The sequence below is a fragment of the Thunnus albacares genome, chromosome 13 (assembly GCF_914725855.1).
Source record: "Thunnus albacares chromosome 13, fThuAlb1.1, whole genome shotgun sequence".
Taxonomy (NCBI): Eukaryota; Metazoa; Chordata; class Actinopteri; order Scombriformes; family Scombridae; genus Thunnus; species Thunnus albacares.
Genome location: NC_058118.1, coordinates 30,548,308 through 30,568,982, shown reverse-complemented (window position 1 = coordinate 30,568,982; position 20,675 = coordinate 30,548,308). Strand labels below are relative to the sequence as shown.

General features: G+C 38.7%; 1 protein-coding gene across 1 annotated transcript in view; it reads left to right on the top strand.

The window, feature by feature from the left end:
- The window catches only part of LOC122995939, a 54,042-nt gene extending 35,138 nt beyond the window's left edge, over window positions 1-18,904 (top strand). Inside the window, exons 8-13 of the mRNA XM_044371361.1 lie at window positions 10,194-10,259; window positions 14,862-14,890; window positions 16,104-16,124; window positions 16,225-16,647; window positions 17,836-18,066; window positions 18,592-18,904. Coding sequence (XP_044227296.1) covers window positions 10,194-10,259; window positions 14,862-14,890; window positions 16,104-16,124; window positions 16,225-16,647; window positions 17,836-18,066; window positions 18,592-18,852 — 1,031 coding nt within the window. The 3' untranslated portion in view covers window positions 18,853-18,904. The remainder of the gene's footprint in view (window positions 1-10,193; window positions 10,260-14,861; window positions 14,891-16,103; window positions 16,125-16,224; window positions 16,648-17,835; window positions 18,067-18,591) is intronic.
- The last annotated feature ends 1,771 nt before the right edge of the window (window positions 18,905-20,675 follow it).

The window sequence follows — 20,675 nt, the reverse complement described above, 5'->3', positions numbered from 1 at the left end:
AGCGATTTTATATAATTTTTTAAAACATTAAAATTTATAATGGCGGTCTATGGGACAAACCGTCCAACTGAGTTGGAACCTTGGTCACTTTGACACTCAACTGCTTGGAAGTCCCTTATCGTACAGACGCCATTCAAACTGTAGAATGTTCACAAAACTTTGAACTTTCAAAGTTATCAGATTGTTTAGTGATATCTTTTGTAGTTTTTCAGCAATTTCAGCCCAAAGTCAGGGGCTTTGAAGACTTTTTCAGGTCTCACCAGTGTGTCATGTAATCAGTCACAGTGGAGAGCACAGATATTTTTAGGCCAGAATGTTTTTCTAAACTGCTGTCGCTCCCACAATTTTAACTCTTCACGCACATATCTTGCCTCAGTATGTTGCCACAAGCCTCCTCTCTCTCAAAATGTAAGTACATTTCACATGGGACTTAAATAAATAATTGATAGAGAGTCGCTGTCATGTTCTCATTGACTGCAATACAGTCTGCAGGATGTGTGCCTTCTCTCACTCCGGTTTCTTAAATTTACAGATTCTCTCTTCCTTCAAACACTTTTTACACATATCATTCATTCTCATGTTAAACTAGTCTTGCTTTCACTAATGATGTACACATCTCTGGGCTTCAAGCTCTAGTTTGAGACAAGTGCATTTTCCTCGTCAAAATGGAGATTTTTTCCTCTCATTTTTGTGAATGTCTGTTGGCATTGCTAATTTTAATCTTGCTAGATTTTTCAATACTGCTCAGCTTCCAGTTATGCAATCTGAATCCGCTTTCAGCAATCACATGCAATTTCTACAGAAATTGCATTTTTTAGTTATTTTATATTATTTTGTATGTTTGGATAGAAGGTACTCAGAAATGTACCGTATATTTCATACAATAAACTAATGTTATCTAAGCATAGATATGATAATCAAGTTCAAGTTCTTTATTGTTATAAAATAGTAAAAGCAATAGTAATAAGAATATAAACAAAAATAGTATAAAACATATCAATATGTATGTAAAGTGCTGTGTGTATGTGTGCCCTGCCTATGATATATAAATAAATATCTATATGTTTAAGTATACCAACAAAAAATACAATGTAAATCTGTATAGTGAATGCACTGTGTATGTAAAATAATTACTACAAAATAATATAAAAACTATACACACACCCACACACACACACATATATGTGTATGTGTGTGGGTGTGTGTATAGTTTTTATATTATTATTATTATTTTATATTATTTTGTAGCAATTATTTAAAATAATTACTACAAAATAAGATGTTTGTGTGTTGTGTATGTTTATATATATATATATATATATATATATATATATATACACATATATATATATATATAGAGAGAGAGAGATCTTGAATTCTGTAAGGTCGGAGTTGGTGTGTCAAGGCAGTTTGACACACGTCATAACGCTTCTAGTGCATGTTCGGCCATTGACAACAATGGGTGTAATTCAAAACGCGTGCGTCAGGCGCTTCCAGTGAATTTAGGCCTTCATGACAAAACGCAGCCCCTTCATTCATTTCAATGAGATCAGTCCGTTGTCTTAGATGGGTTGCTAACACAGAGGGCTCCGGGAAAAAAGGTCCATCAAAAAAGTTGAACTCGGCTCAACTTTTGTCAGTGTTGCATCAAAGCCTTTTTTCTTATTGATTTGTGTTTTGCCACAATACTGACGTAAGCATATGTTTATTTTCTAGGAGAGAAAGATTCCACCATGGGTGAGTGCATTTCTTTGAGACTTTGTACTGATTTATTCAGACATTCATGTTTGCATTTATGTTGCTCTGAGGGAGATTTCTTTGTCTCCTTTTGTGTCCAGAGAAAAACCATCAAAGATGTACTGGCCAGCGGTGACCTGGGTAACAAAGTCATAACTGGGAAAGTTGTACAGAAATCTGCTCTGCGCACATATGAAACCCAACAGAAGGAGGAAAAGTTTTTATTTTATCTGGGAGTCAGTGATGAGACATCCTGCATTAAAGTGATGGTGTACGGAGAAGATCGCTATCAAGATATCCAGGAGGGGAGCTGCTACTCGTTCAGAAATGTAATCATGGAAGTGGATCTCATGAAAGTTACCAAACAGAGCAAAGTGGCAGAGACAGGTCCCGTTGACATCGCTGAGGAGCTGGAGATGGAAGCTGAGAGGCTCATTTATCCCCAGAAGCCAGTTTGCAGCATAACAAAGGCCAGAGAGTATGCTGACAAGACAGTAGTGAGTGTTGAAGGAACTGTTACAGAGGTGAGTTTCCATAAGACATCCAGCAATACTAATGGTGAAAAGTGCCAAGAGTTGGACTATCTGCCAGTGGGATAACAATGGATTACTGTTATCATGTGGCACACAGCAGGGACATACCATAATCAGCAGTAAAGAATCACCATAAACTGAGAAAATGTACCTGAATTGGGAGTGATAATCTGTTTACGAATCTCACACAGTATTGATATAATAATCAGTGGCATATGTCAGTAAGAATTGGTATATGCTGGTGAGAAGTGGTATATGACAGTGGAACATGAATAACATACCATTTATCTCCACCATTCTGGCTTGTGGCACTTAAACTTAGTGCCACAAACCACAATGGCTGCCTTTAGCTGCCCTACATCAGGACTGTTCAAAATTGCTTACTCACCCTCATGAACAATATACCAAATTCTTGCCAGAGGTGGGGGAATTTCCCAGAGATAAAGCTGAGCAACTGATAAACGTGAAGTGCTCCCAAGGGACTCTATGAAACGAAACCGAGTTTCCCCATACATGATAACCTATTGGTCATGTTAAATATAAAAATGTTCACATTAAGTTGTGTATAAATGAAAAAAGGTAATGCCTGCACACTAACTCCAAACCACAAAATTGAATCTGGACGTTTTGATCCGACTTGGATCTTCATCAGGTCAGAATGTTTGTAAAAATGGAAAACACCCATATTTATATATCATGCATACCAACAGGCTGACAAGCTCTCTGATGACAAGTGTGGTTAACTATCCACCTGACAGTGAACTGACAGTAGTTGATGTGGTCTCAAAAATGTTGAAATCAAACTTCAGCCATGCATGACTGTTGATGCATAAGCCTACTGTATGCAAATTAGGCGTGGCTGATGTGCGTGCAGGGCCCGCCTATAGAAACCAAATGCCGGGCCACTTACTCTCTGATGCCAAGACTGGGCAGATACCAACTCCTATAATGTTTTACAACCTGCTTGCCACCATATTTATGTACAATTAATGCTAAAATATTTATATGAAGACAGATATTTCACCCTAAATATTTTACTTTTCTGGCTTTGACTGTTAATCCTCGTAATATCCAGTTTCCCAGTTTGATTTAGCCAGGTCACACCTGTGTGGGTACTTTTTACTTTCATGTGAAAGACAAAAATAACTATAATACAGTAATGACTGTAGTTTCTTCTCTTGTGCCTCAGCATACTGTAAACTTTGTCGGCAGCCCATAAATCTGAAAGAAGGAAACAGTCCGGCTTTGGCTGAAGAAAAGGAGTGAGTACTAATATTTCTAACAACACATTGCGTATTATTTTTGAACAGTGAATCTACTGAGAGGTGAAATCTTTAATAACATTAATTACAAGCAAACACTAAACTAGCCAGGTTGGAACAAAGGAAGGTTAGCTGCATTTTCTGTCCGGCTGTGTTCCTGTTTTAACATGACTGAAGCTCAGAGCAGCATGTTGTATCAGCTCTCAGATGTACGTCGCTTTGGATAAAAGTGTCTGCTAAATGAAGTTGTAAATTGTAATGTTTTACTATATTTAATAATATATATTCTCCTGTGAAATCAAGTGTTGGTAGTTGGACTGTTGGATTATTACATCCTCAGGGACATGCATGCACTCAGTGTACTTAAAATAATTACTACAAAATCATCTAAAAACTATATATAGTTTTTATATTATTATTATTATTTTATATTATTTTGTATGTTTGGATAGAAGATACTCAGAAATGTACTGTATATTTCATACAATAAATTAATGTTATCCAAGCATAGATATAATAGTCAAGTTCAAGTTCTTTATTGTTCTAAAATAATAAAAACAATAGTAATAAGAATATAAACAAAAATAGTATAAAACATATCAATATATATGTAAAGTGCTGTGTGCATGTGTCCTACCTATAATATATGAATAAATATCTATATGTGTAAGTATACCAACAATAAATGCGATGTAAATCTGTATAGTTAATGCACTTAGTGTACTTAAAATAATTACTACAAAATCATCTAAAAACTATATATAGTTTTTATATTATTATTATTGTTTTATATTATTTTGTATGTTTGGATAGAAGATACTCAGAAATGTACTGTATATTTCATACAATAAACTAATGTTATCTAAGCATAGATATGATAGTTAAGTTCAAGTTCTTTATTGTTATAAAATAGTAAAAGCAATAGTAATAAGAATATAAACAAAAATAGTATAAAATATATCAATATTTATGTAAAGTGCTGTGTGTGTGTGTGTCCTGCCTATGATATATAAATAAATATCTATATGTTTAAGTATACCAACAAAAAATGCGATGTAAATCTGTATAGTGAATGCACTGTGTACTTAAAATAATTACTACAAAATAATGTAAAAACTACACACACACACACACACATATATATATATGTGTGTGTGTGCGTGTGTATAGTGGTTTTTATATTATTATTATTATTTTATATTATTTTGTAGCAATTAGTTAAAATAATTACTACAAAATAAGATGTTTGTGTGTTGTGTATGTTTATATATATATATAGATCTATATACTGTCTTATGTTCAAGTGTAGCATATTTTTAGGAACTGTAAATAGAAGTATAGATTAATTGTTTTTTACCGGAACAACTAATTTGAGAGAATCTTTACAGCCCTGAGTAGTTTCTGCAGGTATTCCTATCAGGCTGCATACAGGGCCACAACAGCTTTCACCACTAAGGGAAGTGAATTCTGTATGTAGCCTGAGCAGCAAAATATGTCCATAAACTATTGTGACAAAAATGGGAAAGTAGTGGAAATTACACCCCCGCACTGACAGACCGGCAGTGTTTCACCATCCTAGCTGACTAAAAACTGTAATTTGAGGGTGTTTACACTGACTCACCTTTTCAATCTCATGTTTAAGTAGTCTGGTATTTAACTTTTTTGGCACTTCGGTCAATTTTATTAATCTTACTGCAAAGTTTATATTTTATTCTACTGTCATATTGTATCAGTTTTGTGTCAGTGTGTTTTGCAACCTTTTTTTTGCACTTTTATCTAAAACACTTTGAGCTTCTTGTTTATTATTTGAATTAAATAATAGGTAGTTAATATATTAATGATGATTCTATCTCCAAAATCAATGAAACAATGATACACATTCCCAGGAAGGATCTTATTTTGTTAAGTGGTTTTACAGCTCTGTCAGTGAACTGGGACTTTAATCTGTCTAAAATATCTACTTAATATTTCCACATTAAGGTCAAATCACAACACAGAAAACAAATGGAGAAGTGTTTTGTATTTCAGTGTTGTCCAGCAGACAGCAGCATAGACCTGCCAATACTAAACAAAGCATTGTATACACATTAGTTTTCATGAGGGGAACTTTCCTGCAGCAGTTTGCAGAAAAGCAACATTAGACTATATAGGCTGTAACAAAGATTTTTGACACGTTATTAACAGTTTTGTAGATTACAAGTCTTGAAAAGCTTCACCTACATTTGGAATAACAGTGTTTTGCAATGTCGTAAAATGTTTTTTGGGGGGTGGTTTCATCATTCCAGTCTGGATTATTTTTCTCACTTTTTTGTCTCACGTCTCTCTGTTTGTCAGAGATGTCAATAAATATTTCAGAGAGACAATGGAAAATGGCCCTGACCTCCATCCTGGAGGAGCTGGATGAGCCAGAATACAAGAAGATGTTGATGTATTACTGTTTGGACAAAATCCCTAAAAGTGTGAAGACTAGTAGGTCCAGGGAGGAGATGCCCCAAATAATCATCCAGTATTTAGGAGTAGAAGAGTCCATCTTTGCAATCAATGAAGCAATGGAGCAGATACCGAGGAGGGACTCTGCAGTCCAGGACCTGCTGCACCCTTTTGTGGACAAACTGTGGAATAAATGTGAAGGAGAGAACAGAGGTGAGTTCACACAATTATTAGTTGTTTATGTGAGGCCTCCGCAGATGGCTACTATGAGCGTGCACAGAGGTTTTTATGGTCGGTGCATTGTCTGTGAAACAGCAGATCATGAACAGCAGCAGACCCCCCAAAAGTAGACGAATACATTATCTGGAACATCAAAAGTTCAGTAGGTCAAAGAAAAAGAGAAATAGCACAATAAATTAAGATACATTACAAATAAATATATGAGGAAAAACAAGACAGAAAGTAAGAGAATTCTAATAATATAAACAATTAAATGACATTCACAGGGTTTCTGTAGTGTTCATCAAATTAAATATATGACATTTTTAATAACTCATAAAATTAAATTTAATACCCTTTTCAGTCAAATCCGTTAATGACAGAAAACCAGTAGGGACAATAAGGCCTATATTTTTTTTTTAAGAACATGACATTATTGACATTTATATCACATTTTTGTCAGTACTTCCTAGCTGTCATTTTCAGGTTGCAGCTGGTGGGTTAACACACACAACATAACAGATAAATAGTGATGAAAAGTTTTACAGAATATCTACAGCACTTTTGACTGGTGCTATACATTAGAAGAAAAAATTACATCTTTGGCAAAATTACCATAATGGTCCAAATGCAAGCTGATTTTGCATTTCAGGACAAACATTTTTCAGATAATGACTTTATGAAGAGCACTCTGAAATACCATAAATCATACTTACAAACAAATATTTAAAACAGTAAAAGCAATTGTAATATATAAGAGTATAAACAACAAGAAGAGTATGTATTAGTATTATGTATTAGTATATATGTAAAGTGCTGTGTGCATGTGTCCTACCTATAATATATGAATAAATATCTATATGTGTAAGTCAGTGGAGGCTGGTCCATAGAGGCAGAGAAGGTTGATCCTCCTCTATTTTTTGAGAGGCAAGAGGGAGATCAAAATATAAAAAAGAATATTTGGTTGAAATAAACCATTACCAAATCTCGGTAGTATTTATAATTTTTTTTTCTCTCTTCTTTGGAAAAAATCCATTATTGAAATTCTGGTTAAAATGCTTCAACAGTGACACCTGCAGGGCGAGAGGAGAAAGAGCAGTGTGTGTGAAGTGGTGGTGGGGGGGAGTGAGGGGGTGGGGGACAGAGGATGACGGGCTCCTGCTGTCCTCCGCAGGGCGAGATCTCTTACCTCAATTTAATGTACTTCATTTTTTTTCATGCTAATCTATGATTAGCCAAGACACGTTAAATGATGCTCCAAGGGAGGACAGCCTCCCTAACCAATCAACAACCAGAATGCAATATTGACATTGAGTTGGTCCAATGATAGTTTCCAGATTTCATCCTCAATTCTCTCCATTGTAAGGCAAAGTAGCAGCAGTAGCTCCTTGCTTAGCCAATGCAACAGTTAGCTTGTTGTAACAGCCTGAAGGACTCTTTATACATCCATGGAAAGACTATTAAGGACTGTTGTTAAGCTAATGGGAAAAATGATCTGGACTGTGCAGTGCAGCAGCAGCAGGACACCGCCAGGGAGCGGCTGGAGAGAGGAGCAACTAGAGAAACAACCAGGAGAGTTAGCTTGTTTGTCATTGTTGATAATGATATCAGGCTGGTTAAGCAGCAGCCATAAAGTTCTGTTAACTAACAAACAAGATGACCAACAGCCACAAATGGATGTTATGACATGAATACTTCATCTCCATGAGAGAAAGAAGAAGACATCAGATAATGTGAGTCAGACACAGCTTCTCTCTCTCTGTCTCTTTGGTCGCTAATTTCATCTCTGATGGTTAAATGTCTCTCTGTGTGGCTGTTGTGTGAATTTATCTCCTTAACAAGAATGCAGCAGAGATATATGTATCTGTGTTGTGGGTAGTTTGCTTGTTGAAGTTACAGCGAGCTGTCTGGACTCACTCATTCATGTGGAATTAATCCCATTTTTAATTGAGTGATTGTTCAGTCAGCTGTTGATGTTGTGTGATTAGTGAATGAGTGTGCAGGAGGTCTGGCTGCTAGCTTGTGAAAATTTCTTCAGTTCATTTTTAAGCTGAGTTGTATATTGAGTAATAAGCTTAAAGTAACTAGAATAACAGGTGTTAACATGTCAGCTTTGTAGACTCTATTTTGTATGTCGTACACATAGATAAGAGTGTGTAAGTCATGTATTTGATACGTGCATTAATACTTTCTGATGTGAACCTACACTTTTAGATCTGTGAATGTTTTTAGTGTTCAATCTTTCTAGTATTCAGCACTGATCTGAACCTGTATCACATTATAAGCTTTGTGGTACTTTATATATTTCCGTATACTAAGAAAATACATAGGAAACACTTGTAAATCATGTGATATGTTGTCTGTTTCTGGTGAGAACATAAATCTGTTGTAACAATAGAACACTCCATGGCTAAAATGAGCACTTCTTTGTTTAGAAACAATATGTATGCTATGTCTTCACCACTCAGGGGTTTTTGTTTTTGAGAGCAAATTGTTTTATTGGCATATAAAATTGTCCATCCCTCCGATTTCACCAGGTAGAGACAATTATATAGTTTAATACAGTTTGTTGTGAGACTCCATATTGGTTTTCCTCCTGTCCTCCCCAATTTTTTGAGTCACCAGTTGCCACTGGTGTAAGTATACCAACAATAAATGCTATGTAAATCTGTATAGTTAATGCACTCAGTGTACTTAAAATAATTATCAAGTGTGGTATATTCTTAGGAACTGTCAATAGAAATATTGTTTTTTTGCCTGAATAACTCATTTGGGAGAATCTTTCAGCCCTGAGTAGCATCTGCTAGTGCTGGACGATATGGACAAAATCAAATATCACAATATTTTTGACCAAATAATAACTTGATATCGATATTGCAACAATACTGTAGGGAAGACTATTGGTGCTTTTGCAAACTATTTACACAATGAGATTTTTGACAAATAATCAATAATATGGATATGATGACTAAGTGGGAAAAGGCAAATAATAGAGCAGCTAGAACAGTTAAAATAAAAAAATTACATCACTTTATTGTAATAATTAAAACCAGGAAGAGACAACACTTATGCCATATCACGATTGCGATATCCAAAAATCTAAGATGATATCAATTCTTATATCACGATATTGATACAATATCAGTATACTGACCAGCTATAGTGTCTGCAGGTACTCCTTTCAGGCTGCATTCAGGACCACAGCAGCTCTCACCACTAAGGGAAGTGAATTCTGTATGTAGCCTCAGCAGCAAAATATGTTCATGGACTGTTGTGACAAAAATGGGAAAGTAGTGGAAATTATACCCTGCACTGACAGACTGGCAGTGTTTCACCACATTCCAAATGAGGGTGAAAACAACCAAAAACCAGAGGGTGACGATGACAACGTTGGCTGAAACCAAAGTTAGGCTTCTCACAAGATACAACTTAACATCTCTGAACCAATGTAGAGAAGGATGTTCTGGGTAATGGTAGATAGCAGATGAGTTGATACGTACACCTTCCGAATCTCAACTATTGTGTTTGTGGCCCTGTGCATCAATCAAGTTGATGGGTTGATTCAACTCCCGTCAGTAGGCAGATCTGAAAACAAACATACAAGTATAAAGGAAACCGACACAGGAACGTCCCCATACATGTTCACCTACATGCAGCCCAGAGAAACACCATTTCAACTCAATTTGTCAAACAAGAGACAGTTTCTTTTGATTTTGACATGAAGCTGACCAATCTGTGTGTTAACTTATTAAAATGTCATTTTCAGGGAAGAAGAGGAAACATGACAGTGATTGGAAGTCAGCTGACGAGGAGCCAGAGCGAAAAGCTGGTAGGTTAACAGTCAAACTGGTCAATGTCAGAAAACCAGTAGGGACAATAAGGCCTATAATTATTTATTAAGAACTTGAATTTATTGACATTTATATCAAATTTTTGTCAGTACCTGCCAGCTGTTGATGTAGAGCGGTGCAAGTAAAGTGTGTGTGTTTAACTTTTCAAATTTCATTTTCAGGGTTTAAAAGGAACAATATTGTGAGCGACTCAGATTGTTCTGATGAGGAGCAAAAGGTTGCAGCTGGTGGGTTAACACACACACAACATAACAGATAAATAGAGATGAAAAGTTTTACAAAATATCTACAGCACCATTCAAAAGTCTGGACACACTTTCTCATTCAAGAGAACGGGAAGATGTGTCCAGACCTTTGACTGTTGGGGTACATTAGAATAAAATAACATCTTTGGCAGAATTACTGTAATGGCCCAAATGCAAACTGAATCTAGAATTTTTGAATCTAGGACAAACAGTTTTCAGTAGGAATGCTAGTAAAAGCAATAGTGATAGATAAGAGTATAAACAACAAGAAAAGTATGCATTAGTATTATGTATTAGTCTCCTAGATATGTAAAGTGCTGTGTGCATGTGTCCTACCTATAATATATGAATAAATATCTATATGTGTAAGTATACCAACAAAAAATATGATGTAAATCTGTATAGTTAATGCACTCAGTGTACTTGTATTAAGTACTACAAAAAATATGAGAAGGAGCACTGTGCTTTACTGCCTTATGTTCAAGTCTAGCATGTTTTTAGGAACTGTCAATAGAAGTATAGATTAGTACAGACTAATTTGGGAGTATCTTTCAGACCTGAATAGCGTCTAGCAAAGTGTGAGTGCCAGCTGGGATACAAACTTCAAAACAGCTGTGTGGCTGCAAGTGTGGCCATCACACACCCCTCCCCTTCAAAGTCCTCGCTGGGACAGCGAGAGAGATAGTCTACAGTGGAGTTGTTTTTGCCTGGGATATGATGAACTGTGAATCGGAACGGCTGCATGGCAAGGTACCATTGGGTGATTCGTCCATTGGTGTCCTTCATTCTCTCCAGCCACTGTAGCGCCCTGTGGTCAGTTTCCAAGGTGAACTCCCTCCCCAGTAGGTAATACTTGAAGGAGTCCAGGGCCCACTTGACCGCCAAGGCTTCCTTCTCTATGATCGAATAGCGGACCTCCCTGGGGAGAAGCTTCCGACTGCTGTAGGCCACGGGGTGTTGGCCCCCTGCTGGTCCCTGCAAAAGCACAGCTCCAATGCCCCTCTCAGATGCATCAGTTTGTAAGACAAAAGGTTGATCAAAATCTGGGCTGTGAAGAACTGGGTTCTTACTCAGAGATTGCTGAATGTCTTTGAAAGCTGCAGCTGCCTCTGCTGTCCACTGCACCTGATTGGGGCATCATGATCCAGTTCTGTCAGTCAGTGGAGCCGCCCTGGCTGAGAAGTTGGGTATAAACCAATGGTAGAAGCCAGCCATCCCAAGGAATGATCTGAGCTGCTTCCTGGTTTGTGGGAGAGGACATGATTCAATGGCATGGACTTTATGAACTTGTGGTTTTATTAACCCACCTCCAATGGTGAAACCCAGATACTCAGTTTCCCTTCTGGCGAGGACACACTTGGCTTGACTGTCAAGCCTGCAGAATGCAGACATCCCAGGACTTCCTTCAGGTGTTCCAAGTGCTCCTCCCAGGTGGCGCTGTAGATGACAATATCAAGATATGCACATGCAAAATCAGAAATCCCATAGAGTACCTGGTCCATCAACCTCTGAAATGTTGCAGGGGCCCCGTGCAGCCCAAATGGCAAGACTGTAAACTCAAAGAGCCCCCAGGGAGTCCGGAATGCAGTCAGCTCCCGAGACTGCTGGGTCAGGGGCACTTGCCAGTAGCCCTTACAAAGGTCAATGGTGGTCAGGTATTGTGCTTTTCCCAGGCGCTCCAGGAGATCATCAATCCGTGGAGTGGGATATGAGTCAAACTTTGAGATAGAATTCTGAAATCAATACAAAATCGTATTATTCCATCTTTTTTAGGGACCAACACCACTGGGTTACACCACTCACTTTTTGATGCTTGAATTATTCCCAGGGACAGCATGAAGTCCACCTCCTTCTTCAGTGACATAAGGAGCCGCTCTGGTATCCTGTAACCCATACGCATCACAGTTGCATCAGGTTTCAACACAATGTCATGTTCTACCAGATTTGTGCATCCTGGGTATTCTTGAAATATGTCTGGATTAATTAAAGGCTTCACCTGAGATTGCTGAGGTTCAGAGAGATGGCTCAAATCCAGGTCAGTGGATATTGGTGAGGGCAGGTATTGGTCATCCACCTCCTCTTCCTCCTTCACAGCCTGGATCAGCAACACCTCTGCTCCTTTCTCAGCCCTTGGCTTGGAGGTTCACATGCAGCACACGACTGGACTGCTGATGGCCTGGGGTGGAGACCTGATAAGTGGTGGGTCCCAGCTTCCTCTGGACCTCAAAAGGCCCCTGCCACTTTGCCAGCAGCTTGCTGTCGCTAGTTGGAAGCATGACTAAGACCTTTTGACCAGGGTCAAAGCTTCGCTGTCTGGCTGACTGGTCATACCAGCTCTTCTGGTGCTGCTGGGCCTCCACCATGTGTGTCTGGGCCAATTCACTCATCCGCTGCAGTTACTCCTAGGTGTAATGTTGATATTTTGGCGTGGAACATAACACATTTGAGTGAGCTTAGATGGATTCTTTGGACACATCGCTTTGGTATGGCCTTCCTGTCCACACAGGTAACATGTGGGTATTTTATTTGGAGATCTTAATGGTACATGCTGATTCTCCCTTGCAGGAGGCTTACCCACACCTGGCGTTGACCTCTGGTGGTATTGAGGGGGTGTAGGCCTGCGGGTGTCCTTCGGGGCCTGCCAGGCAGTATTAGTCCATGGCTGGTTCTTTTTCCGGGCAGTGACAAACACATCAGCCAGAGTGGCAGCCTCAACAGCTGATTTTGGACCACGGTCCTTTACCCAAACCTGAAGCTCAGGAGACAACATTCTCAAGTATTGTTCTAATAATAGTTTCACCAATTTGCTGAACCGTTTTACCTTGCGGTTGAATCCATTTTCCGTACAGCTCCTTCAGCCTCACATACAGCTCCTTGGGGCTCTCCTCACGTCCAACCTCTAGGGAATGAAACCTTTGTCTGTATGTCTCAGGGTTAATGTCATATTTTTCCAGAATAGCAGTTTTTACCTTGTCATATTCAATATAATCGTCAACATCCATATGAACATAGGCTCCCCTGGCCTTACCAGTCAACAATTGAATGAGCCGAAAAACCCAGTCAGATTTTGGCCACTGGCATGCTGCTGCAATTCTCTCAAATGTAATGAGAAAATGTTCAACATCGTCATTTTCTGTTAGTTTCTCTAGTCTTGGCTCATGGGAGACTCGGGACTGACCTGATGAGATAATGGCAGGGTGTATCTGTGCTGATGGAGTTATGGCTCGGGCCTGAGAGTGACAATCATCTGGCTCAGGAGTCTCCAGAGGGTCTGGAATTGTTGAAGTGAGCTCTGGTACTGGAGAAGTTCGTACCTGCACCTCCTGCTGCAACAGCTGGAACTGATGTTGTAGAGCTTTAAAGCAATGCTCCTGGCGTGTCGCCTCCTCCTTCAGTCTCACTTCACGGGCCTCCTGCTGCCCCATGAAGGCCTGAATAATACCGGTCAAGTCTCTCAATGTCGGCTCTCTAACATCTCCACCCTCAGTGCCTGATGCTCCCTGTAAAGCTGCAGCCTCCATCTCCGTGTCACTGTTCATCTGGTCTTCTGATCCTACATATGTCTCTCCAATCCCTGACTTCCCCTTCTGGACTTTGCTCCTTGCTGCATGCCTCACAAGACTGAGAGAGGGATGAAAAAAAAACAAACAAAAAAACACACTTGTCTTCTAAACCGGCTGATCCCACCACTGCCACCATATGTAAGGGACCGAGCTGGCAGACAAAGGAGACTCAGGTGGTTTCAAAAAAGAGGGTTTTTATTTTACCCAAAAAAATGCAAAAAAAAAAAGGTACAAATAACAAACTATGTAAATAAAGTTCAGGGCCCATAAAAGAGGTCAAATAAACAGAACTCAACTAAAGTGAACTTAACCCTACTAACAGACCTCCCAAAATGAACACAAAGGGGAACATATATACTGGCTGATCAGACCATAACATAAGAGGGGTAACTAACAAATGACGACCACTACCAACTAAGCAATAAACAACAGAATCCCCCCCCAACACAGGTTAACTCAACTAAATCAACTAAACCAAAAATACCCAACTAAACATTCAATAAAGAGAAACAAACAATATGACTAAACTTGAAATAAATAGTTCCCCCCTATGAGGTGGCAGGACTTGGTATGACCCAATTGGCCACCTCCTGTATTTAACCATTCCATGTCCTGGTGCACACTCAGAGTCTTAACCTCTCCCCTCTGTTCCCTCCTACCTCCCCACCGTCGGCAGTCATCGTCCAGTCGACATACCATACATCCATCATCGACCCTCAACCCTACATATCATGTTCCTCAACTCTCACACCTCACCCCTTTCCTCCCCTCATCACTTCATCCCTCCATCCCTAATCCTTCATCAGGTTCTCCAACCCATCCATCAACATATCAGCTCTCTTTCATTATCTCAATTGAACTATTGAAATCTAATGTTCTCGGCGTGGTCTCAGTTAGTGAACCCATCATTACAGCTAGACAGGCTTTCTCACAGAAACCAAAACGAATTAGAGCTCTGCTTCACAGAGGAAGGCATCAGTGTGGAATATGACTGACTGACTGCTTCTTTCTTCTTTTAAAGATCAACTGAAGAGCAGGCAACGTGACAAGGTAAGAGTTATGAAACTAAGTTTAATTATGAATTCTACACATTGGACATAGTCTCACATGATGGCATTATTTGCATACATTTATGCTGTATTTATGATCAAATAAATGGTTTCAAAGGTGGTAGAAAGATAAACATATTATCCCAAGATAAATCTACACCCGTGACCACATTTAAATATTTCCAATATGTCATGCCTAGAGAATGAAAATTAGGAAACTAACTGGGGTAATAAATTATAAATTATCACAGCAGTATTTGGTTTTTTAACATTTGATCTGTCTAAATTGAAGATTTTTTTTAAATAAGTGTATAAACTCAACAGACAATTTCCTTTCTACTCCAGCAGGGAGCGTTCATAAAAGACAGTCACTCTGATCGATACTCTGTTGTCTTGGTTGTAAATGTAGTAAACTAGTGAGTCAGGCTCACAGCAACAATAATGCTGAGTTTCTAGGCTGTGTTCAGACAGATAGACAGCCCTGTGTGACAAAACGCAGCCTCTTCATTCATTTCAATTAAATCAGATAATGCAGAGGGCTCTGGAAAAAAACGTCCATCAAAAAAGCTGAAAGTTTTTTTTTAGTGATTTGTGTTTCGCCACTGTTATGGAGAAATGCTGATTATGGTCAACTCATCAGTGAAGAACGTGTCCAGGAGCCTTTTATGTCTTATGCTGAGAACATTTATTGAACACTTGGCCGCGCAGAGAACAGAAACTTTATCAATCACAGTTGTCTGTGCATGATGCCGTCTCTGCTGCTCTGAAGATTCAGTTCTCACTTTGGTCTTTAAACTCCTGCACATCATTCCACAAATACTATACGCCCAGAAATGGTAAAACCCAATGCGTCTTACAATGTGAAAAATTTGCCTATTGGTTCATTACTTTCTAAACAAGGAACTGTGCTTTACCCATCTTAGTTCAGGTCATGTTGCATGGAGCTTTAGGTCACCGTCAGCACATTCTGGTCTGGAGCCACTGTTGTTTGATTATGCCAATGAAATCTATGCAGTCACCTATCCGTAGTGTCTAGGAAGGTTCCCCCCCCTGACCTTGTTACCAAGGTCAGGGGGGTGTCTCCTTCAGCTTAAGACTCAGTGTTGCTCACTCTGTGACCCCAAGGCCCATGCTTGACCCAGTATAACTGAATTCTTAGTCCCTAAAGATAGAAAACAGCCACAATACTGACATGTCCATATGTTTACTTCCAGGAGAGAAAGATTCCACCATGGGTGAGTGCATTTGTTTGAGACTTTGTACAGATTAATTCAGACATTCATGTTCCCATATATGTTGTCTGAGGGAGATTTCTTTGTCTCCTTTTCTGTCCAGAGAAAAACCATCAAAGATGTACTGACCAGCGGTGACCTGGGTAACAAAGTCATAACTGGGAAAGTTGTACAGAAATCTGCTCTGCGCACATATGAAACCCAACAGAGGAAGAAAAGGTTTTTCTTTTATCTGGGAGTCAGTGATGAGACATCCTGCATTAAAGTGATGGTGTACGGAGCAGATCTCTATCAAGATATCCAGGTGGGGAGCTGCTACTCGTTCAGAAATGTAATCATGGAAGAGGATCTCATGAAAGTTACCAAACAGAGCACAGTGGCAGAGACAGGTCCCGTTGACGTCCCTGAGAAGCTGGAGATGGAAGCTGAGAGGCTCATTTATCCCCAGAAGCCAGTTTGCAGCATAACAAAGGCCAGAGAGTATGCTGACAAGACAGTAGTGAGTGTTGAAGGAACTGTTACAGAGGTGAGTTTCCATAAGACATTCAGCAATATTAATGGTGAAAAGTGCCAAGAGTTGGCCTATCTGCCAGTGGGACAACAGTGGATTACTGTTATCATGTGGCACACAGCAGAGACATACCATAATCAGCAGTAAAGAATCACCATCATCATCATCTCCACCATTCTGGCTTGTGGCACTTAAACTTAGTGCCACAAACCAGAATGGCCGCCTTTAGCTGCCCTACATCAGGCCTGTTCAAAATTGCTTGCTGCCTCACCTCTATGAACAACATACCAAATTCTGTCTTGTTTCCTTTTTGCATCCTGTGAGTTTACCTCCAAACGCTTACTCTCAATATGTGCTGCAAGACACTTCAGCACTTGGTTATGTCTCGCTTGTATCGCTTGTCAATTTTTCAGGTTTAGTATTTCTAAACTCAGCCAGCATTTTTGAAGCAAAGACAACCCACTGACCTCCGAGAACATAAATATAATTCAGGAGAGACAGTTGAATGAGAGAAGATGATGTTTATTATACAGATAGAAATGATAGTCATAGAGTTTTTGGCACTTTGACTCCACAAGGACATCACCCCTGAGCAGCCGTGAGATAGATCTCCCCATGGAGTCCAGACATTAGTGGTGGTGATGACTTCAGATGAGGCTGATAGCTGTTGAAGTGATGGTACCAGCGATCCTATGGAGACCCGGTGGAGATGGGGAGGTGGAGGGGCGTGCATTATGGCACCATGCCAGACTAAAGCAGAGAGAGAGAGGCATATTTAAAAAGACAGCAACCAGATGATAGGCTAACAATGAAAATATGTCGATGTGCTATTGGGTAGAAGTGATCAGCAGGTGACAGCTGAAACTCAAACTACTCCCCTGTGCATTGACAACTAAGAAACAATTGCGCATGCATGAGAAATGAGAATGACAGGGAGGTATGAGTGAAATTACACCTAGCATACAAAAGATAGTCTTCCTGACTGAATTTTTGCTAAGCTTTATTCAGTTTTACAGGAAGTAGAGGTGGAATCACACCTCAGGTTATGTTACATAGAATGTGAAAATCATCCAATACATGACAGCTGATCTACACATTAGACTGACAAATCCAGTGTAGTTAAAGATTGCACAATCTTTTGTCGAATTTCTTGAAAATAAAGGAACTTATTGGATTTGTTGTTTCCATTGTTGTTTTTTTCAGATTGGTCACGTCGAACCCATCAAAGTGAAGAACCAACGGAGGAAGAAAGAGAAGCAGGAATTCCATCTTAATGATGGCAAAGATTCCATCAGGATCACCTTGTGGGGCAAAGACACTGCACAACTCAGAGGAATATCAGATGGAGACTTTGTCAGAGTGACCAACGTGAAGACCAGTCACTACTATGAAACCGTCTCGCTGAACTCAACTGATTTCACCAGAATTTTCAAGGTAGCTGCTGCCAACATGCTGCACACTGTTCTACTGATGCTAATGTCAGTTTGGGATATTTTAGTTTTTCTCTCAAGACACAAAAGAGTTGTTTGTTGTTCAGTTTGTTGGTTGAATGAGGAGCTTCTGGATATCATAATCAGTGATAAAACATCACTGGTAGTCTTTGATAGAACTCTGTTTACATGTAAGTGATCTACCAGAAACACGTTGTAGAGCAGGTTTGTGTACAATACGGTTAGATACTGTATGTATACGGTGGAACTATTTAATCAGTTTTTAACCAGCTGTTGCAGAACTTACAGTCCGTTGCCCAGCCCTAATTGAACAGATCTTCTAGGGACGGGTGGTACAAACTATCTTAGGCTATAAATGCTGTGGTTTGTGCTATTAGTATGCTGTAAGAAATTAAACTAATTAAACTTGATGCCCTCCTCCCTGCTTAGCTGTAAACTACTGAGTGATTCTCAGTGTATTTCTCAACATGTCCTGACTCTTACTGTGAATGTTTATCTGTGTTTGCAGATTCAAAGTGCGCCCATCCAGAATGTCACAATTGAGATTATAGGAATCATAAAAGCCAATATGATGGAGACTCAACTGGAGGCAAGCTTCAATGACCAGGTAGAAACGTTTGTTGTGTCTTCTAAACATCTGGCAAAGGCGTTTGGTGTCAGACTGGACGGTGATTTTAAAAATAGGCTAATTAAAAAAAACTCTCTCTATGCAAAAGTAGAAATACAAGGAAGTAAAATTATAACAATCACTGCAGTTGAAGAGATGTGAAGTAAGGAAAAGGTCATCTAAATACCTTCACATTTTTTTTAATGTGTTGTTGGGCCTCAAACCACGAGGTCACACGGAGAAGGCCTACAGCATCCTCAAATTCCCTCGAGAAGGAAGAAAAAAAGTTTCTTTAGGAGGACGCGGAACTTCTCCACCCCACTCTTCTTGTGTGCACACACACACACACACACACACACACACACACACACACACACACACACACACACACACACACACACACGCATTCCCCTGCATGTGCTCAACCCTGTACATGGCTGTTGTGTTTTGTTTGGTGGGATTAGATTTTAGAATAGTTGTTTATTGAATGAAGCATTTGTTAACCTTGTTAATTTGCTAAGTTTAATAAACACTGTTATATCTTAAAGAGAAGTTCTTTTGTCATTATTGTCTGTAATATTGTGAAAAGTGGCTGATTGAAGGAGTCAGAGCTCGAATTCAACCCTTCTTTGTTCATCCTTGAATGTTGATATCTCTCAGATATTAACATTCTAGGTGAACTCCCATTTATGAGACTACCTTGTTTAGTTATTGGTCCCGGTTTCCGGGTGGTGCCCCGTATTTGTTAATTCATATTAATAATTCTATTAATTGTTATAATTAGTTAATTATCCTTGATAATTGATAATTATTGCAAATAATCAACTGTGTTCCTCACAGATCCAACAGTTGGTGCCCGATTAAGGTTAACAATATCTTGATTTCATATTATTATTGCTAATAACCAAACGCACTACTGCCTGTCCCAACAGTATTTTATGTTTGTTGTTGTCTTTGTTTCCTGCTTTTTCCTGATTTTGAATCTTGAATCTTTTTTTATTGTAAAAAATTCGATTACAAACCTTTCTGGTATATTTAAATAATGAAAAGTGTACATTTTCGTTGAAATAATATTTAAGACAAGTGTGAAATTTTAAGAAGTTAACTAAGAGTGAGGGTCCTTTTCAAGCAGCATAAACAAGTCCAATAAAGAAAAATGTTTCAGGGCGTTTCTGTCCATCATGCATTGAAGAGATCTTGTAACTAGCTTGAGTTTATTCTTCCATCTATTGATTTGGGACTTTACCTTTAAATATTTACATCTATGAATAAAGCGTTTACCCAATAAAATCCAGCTGTTTACCAGAAAATCCAATTTTTTCTCCTTCATAAGAACTCCAGTTTTAATCGACATCACATTTGAAGGCTGCAGCAATATATTCTGAAGCTAATGTGCTTCAGTGTTTCCACATACTTTCAACAGCAGCAACTTTGAATGCTGTATTTTTACAAACAGCAAGACAGACAGACAAATCCTGCATAGTAAGCCTTAAAAAAAGCCATAAACAGCAAACACAGTGCGAGTGATTTTCTGGGCAAAAATTTACCCATCAACTTATTTAAATGAAGGGATGTGTTCATTGCTGGATGCAAACTGATTAATTATTTTCTCCAAGCTGGAGTGGAGGTTTCCTTCATGAGATATAGAACATTTTCCAAACATCAATTGTTATTCAAATGTTATTTGTGCAAGATATTGCACACAAATAACTCCTCATGTTGTCATGTCCATAACTCTTGTGCCTCGCTTTAAAATACTATCAATTCAGCATATTAGGAACATAAAGGTAAAAAGTTTCTCATCAAAAACTGCCATAAAAATATTATATATTAATATTTTTTCACTGATTTGAATTTTGTTAACAAACTTCAATTCATAACTACCAAACATAAATTTATTTTCAGAATTTTAACCCTTTAAATGCCAGTTTTTGTGATGATACCACAATTTTTTATAAAAGAAAACACAAAAATTGAAATATTTT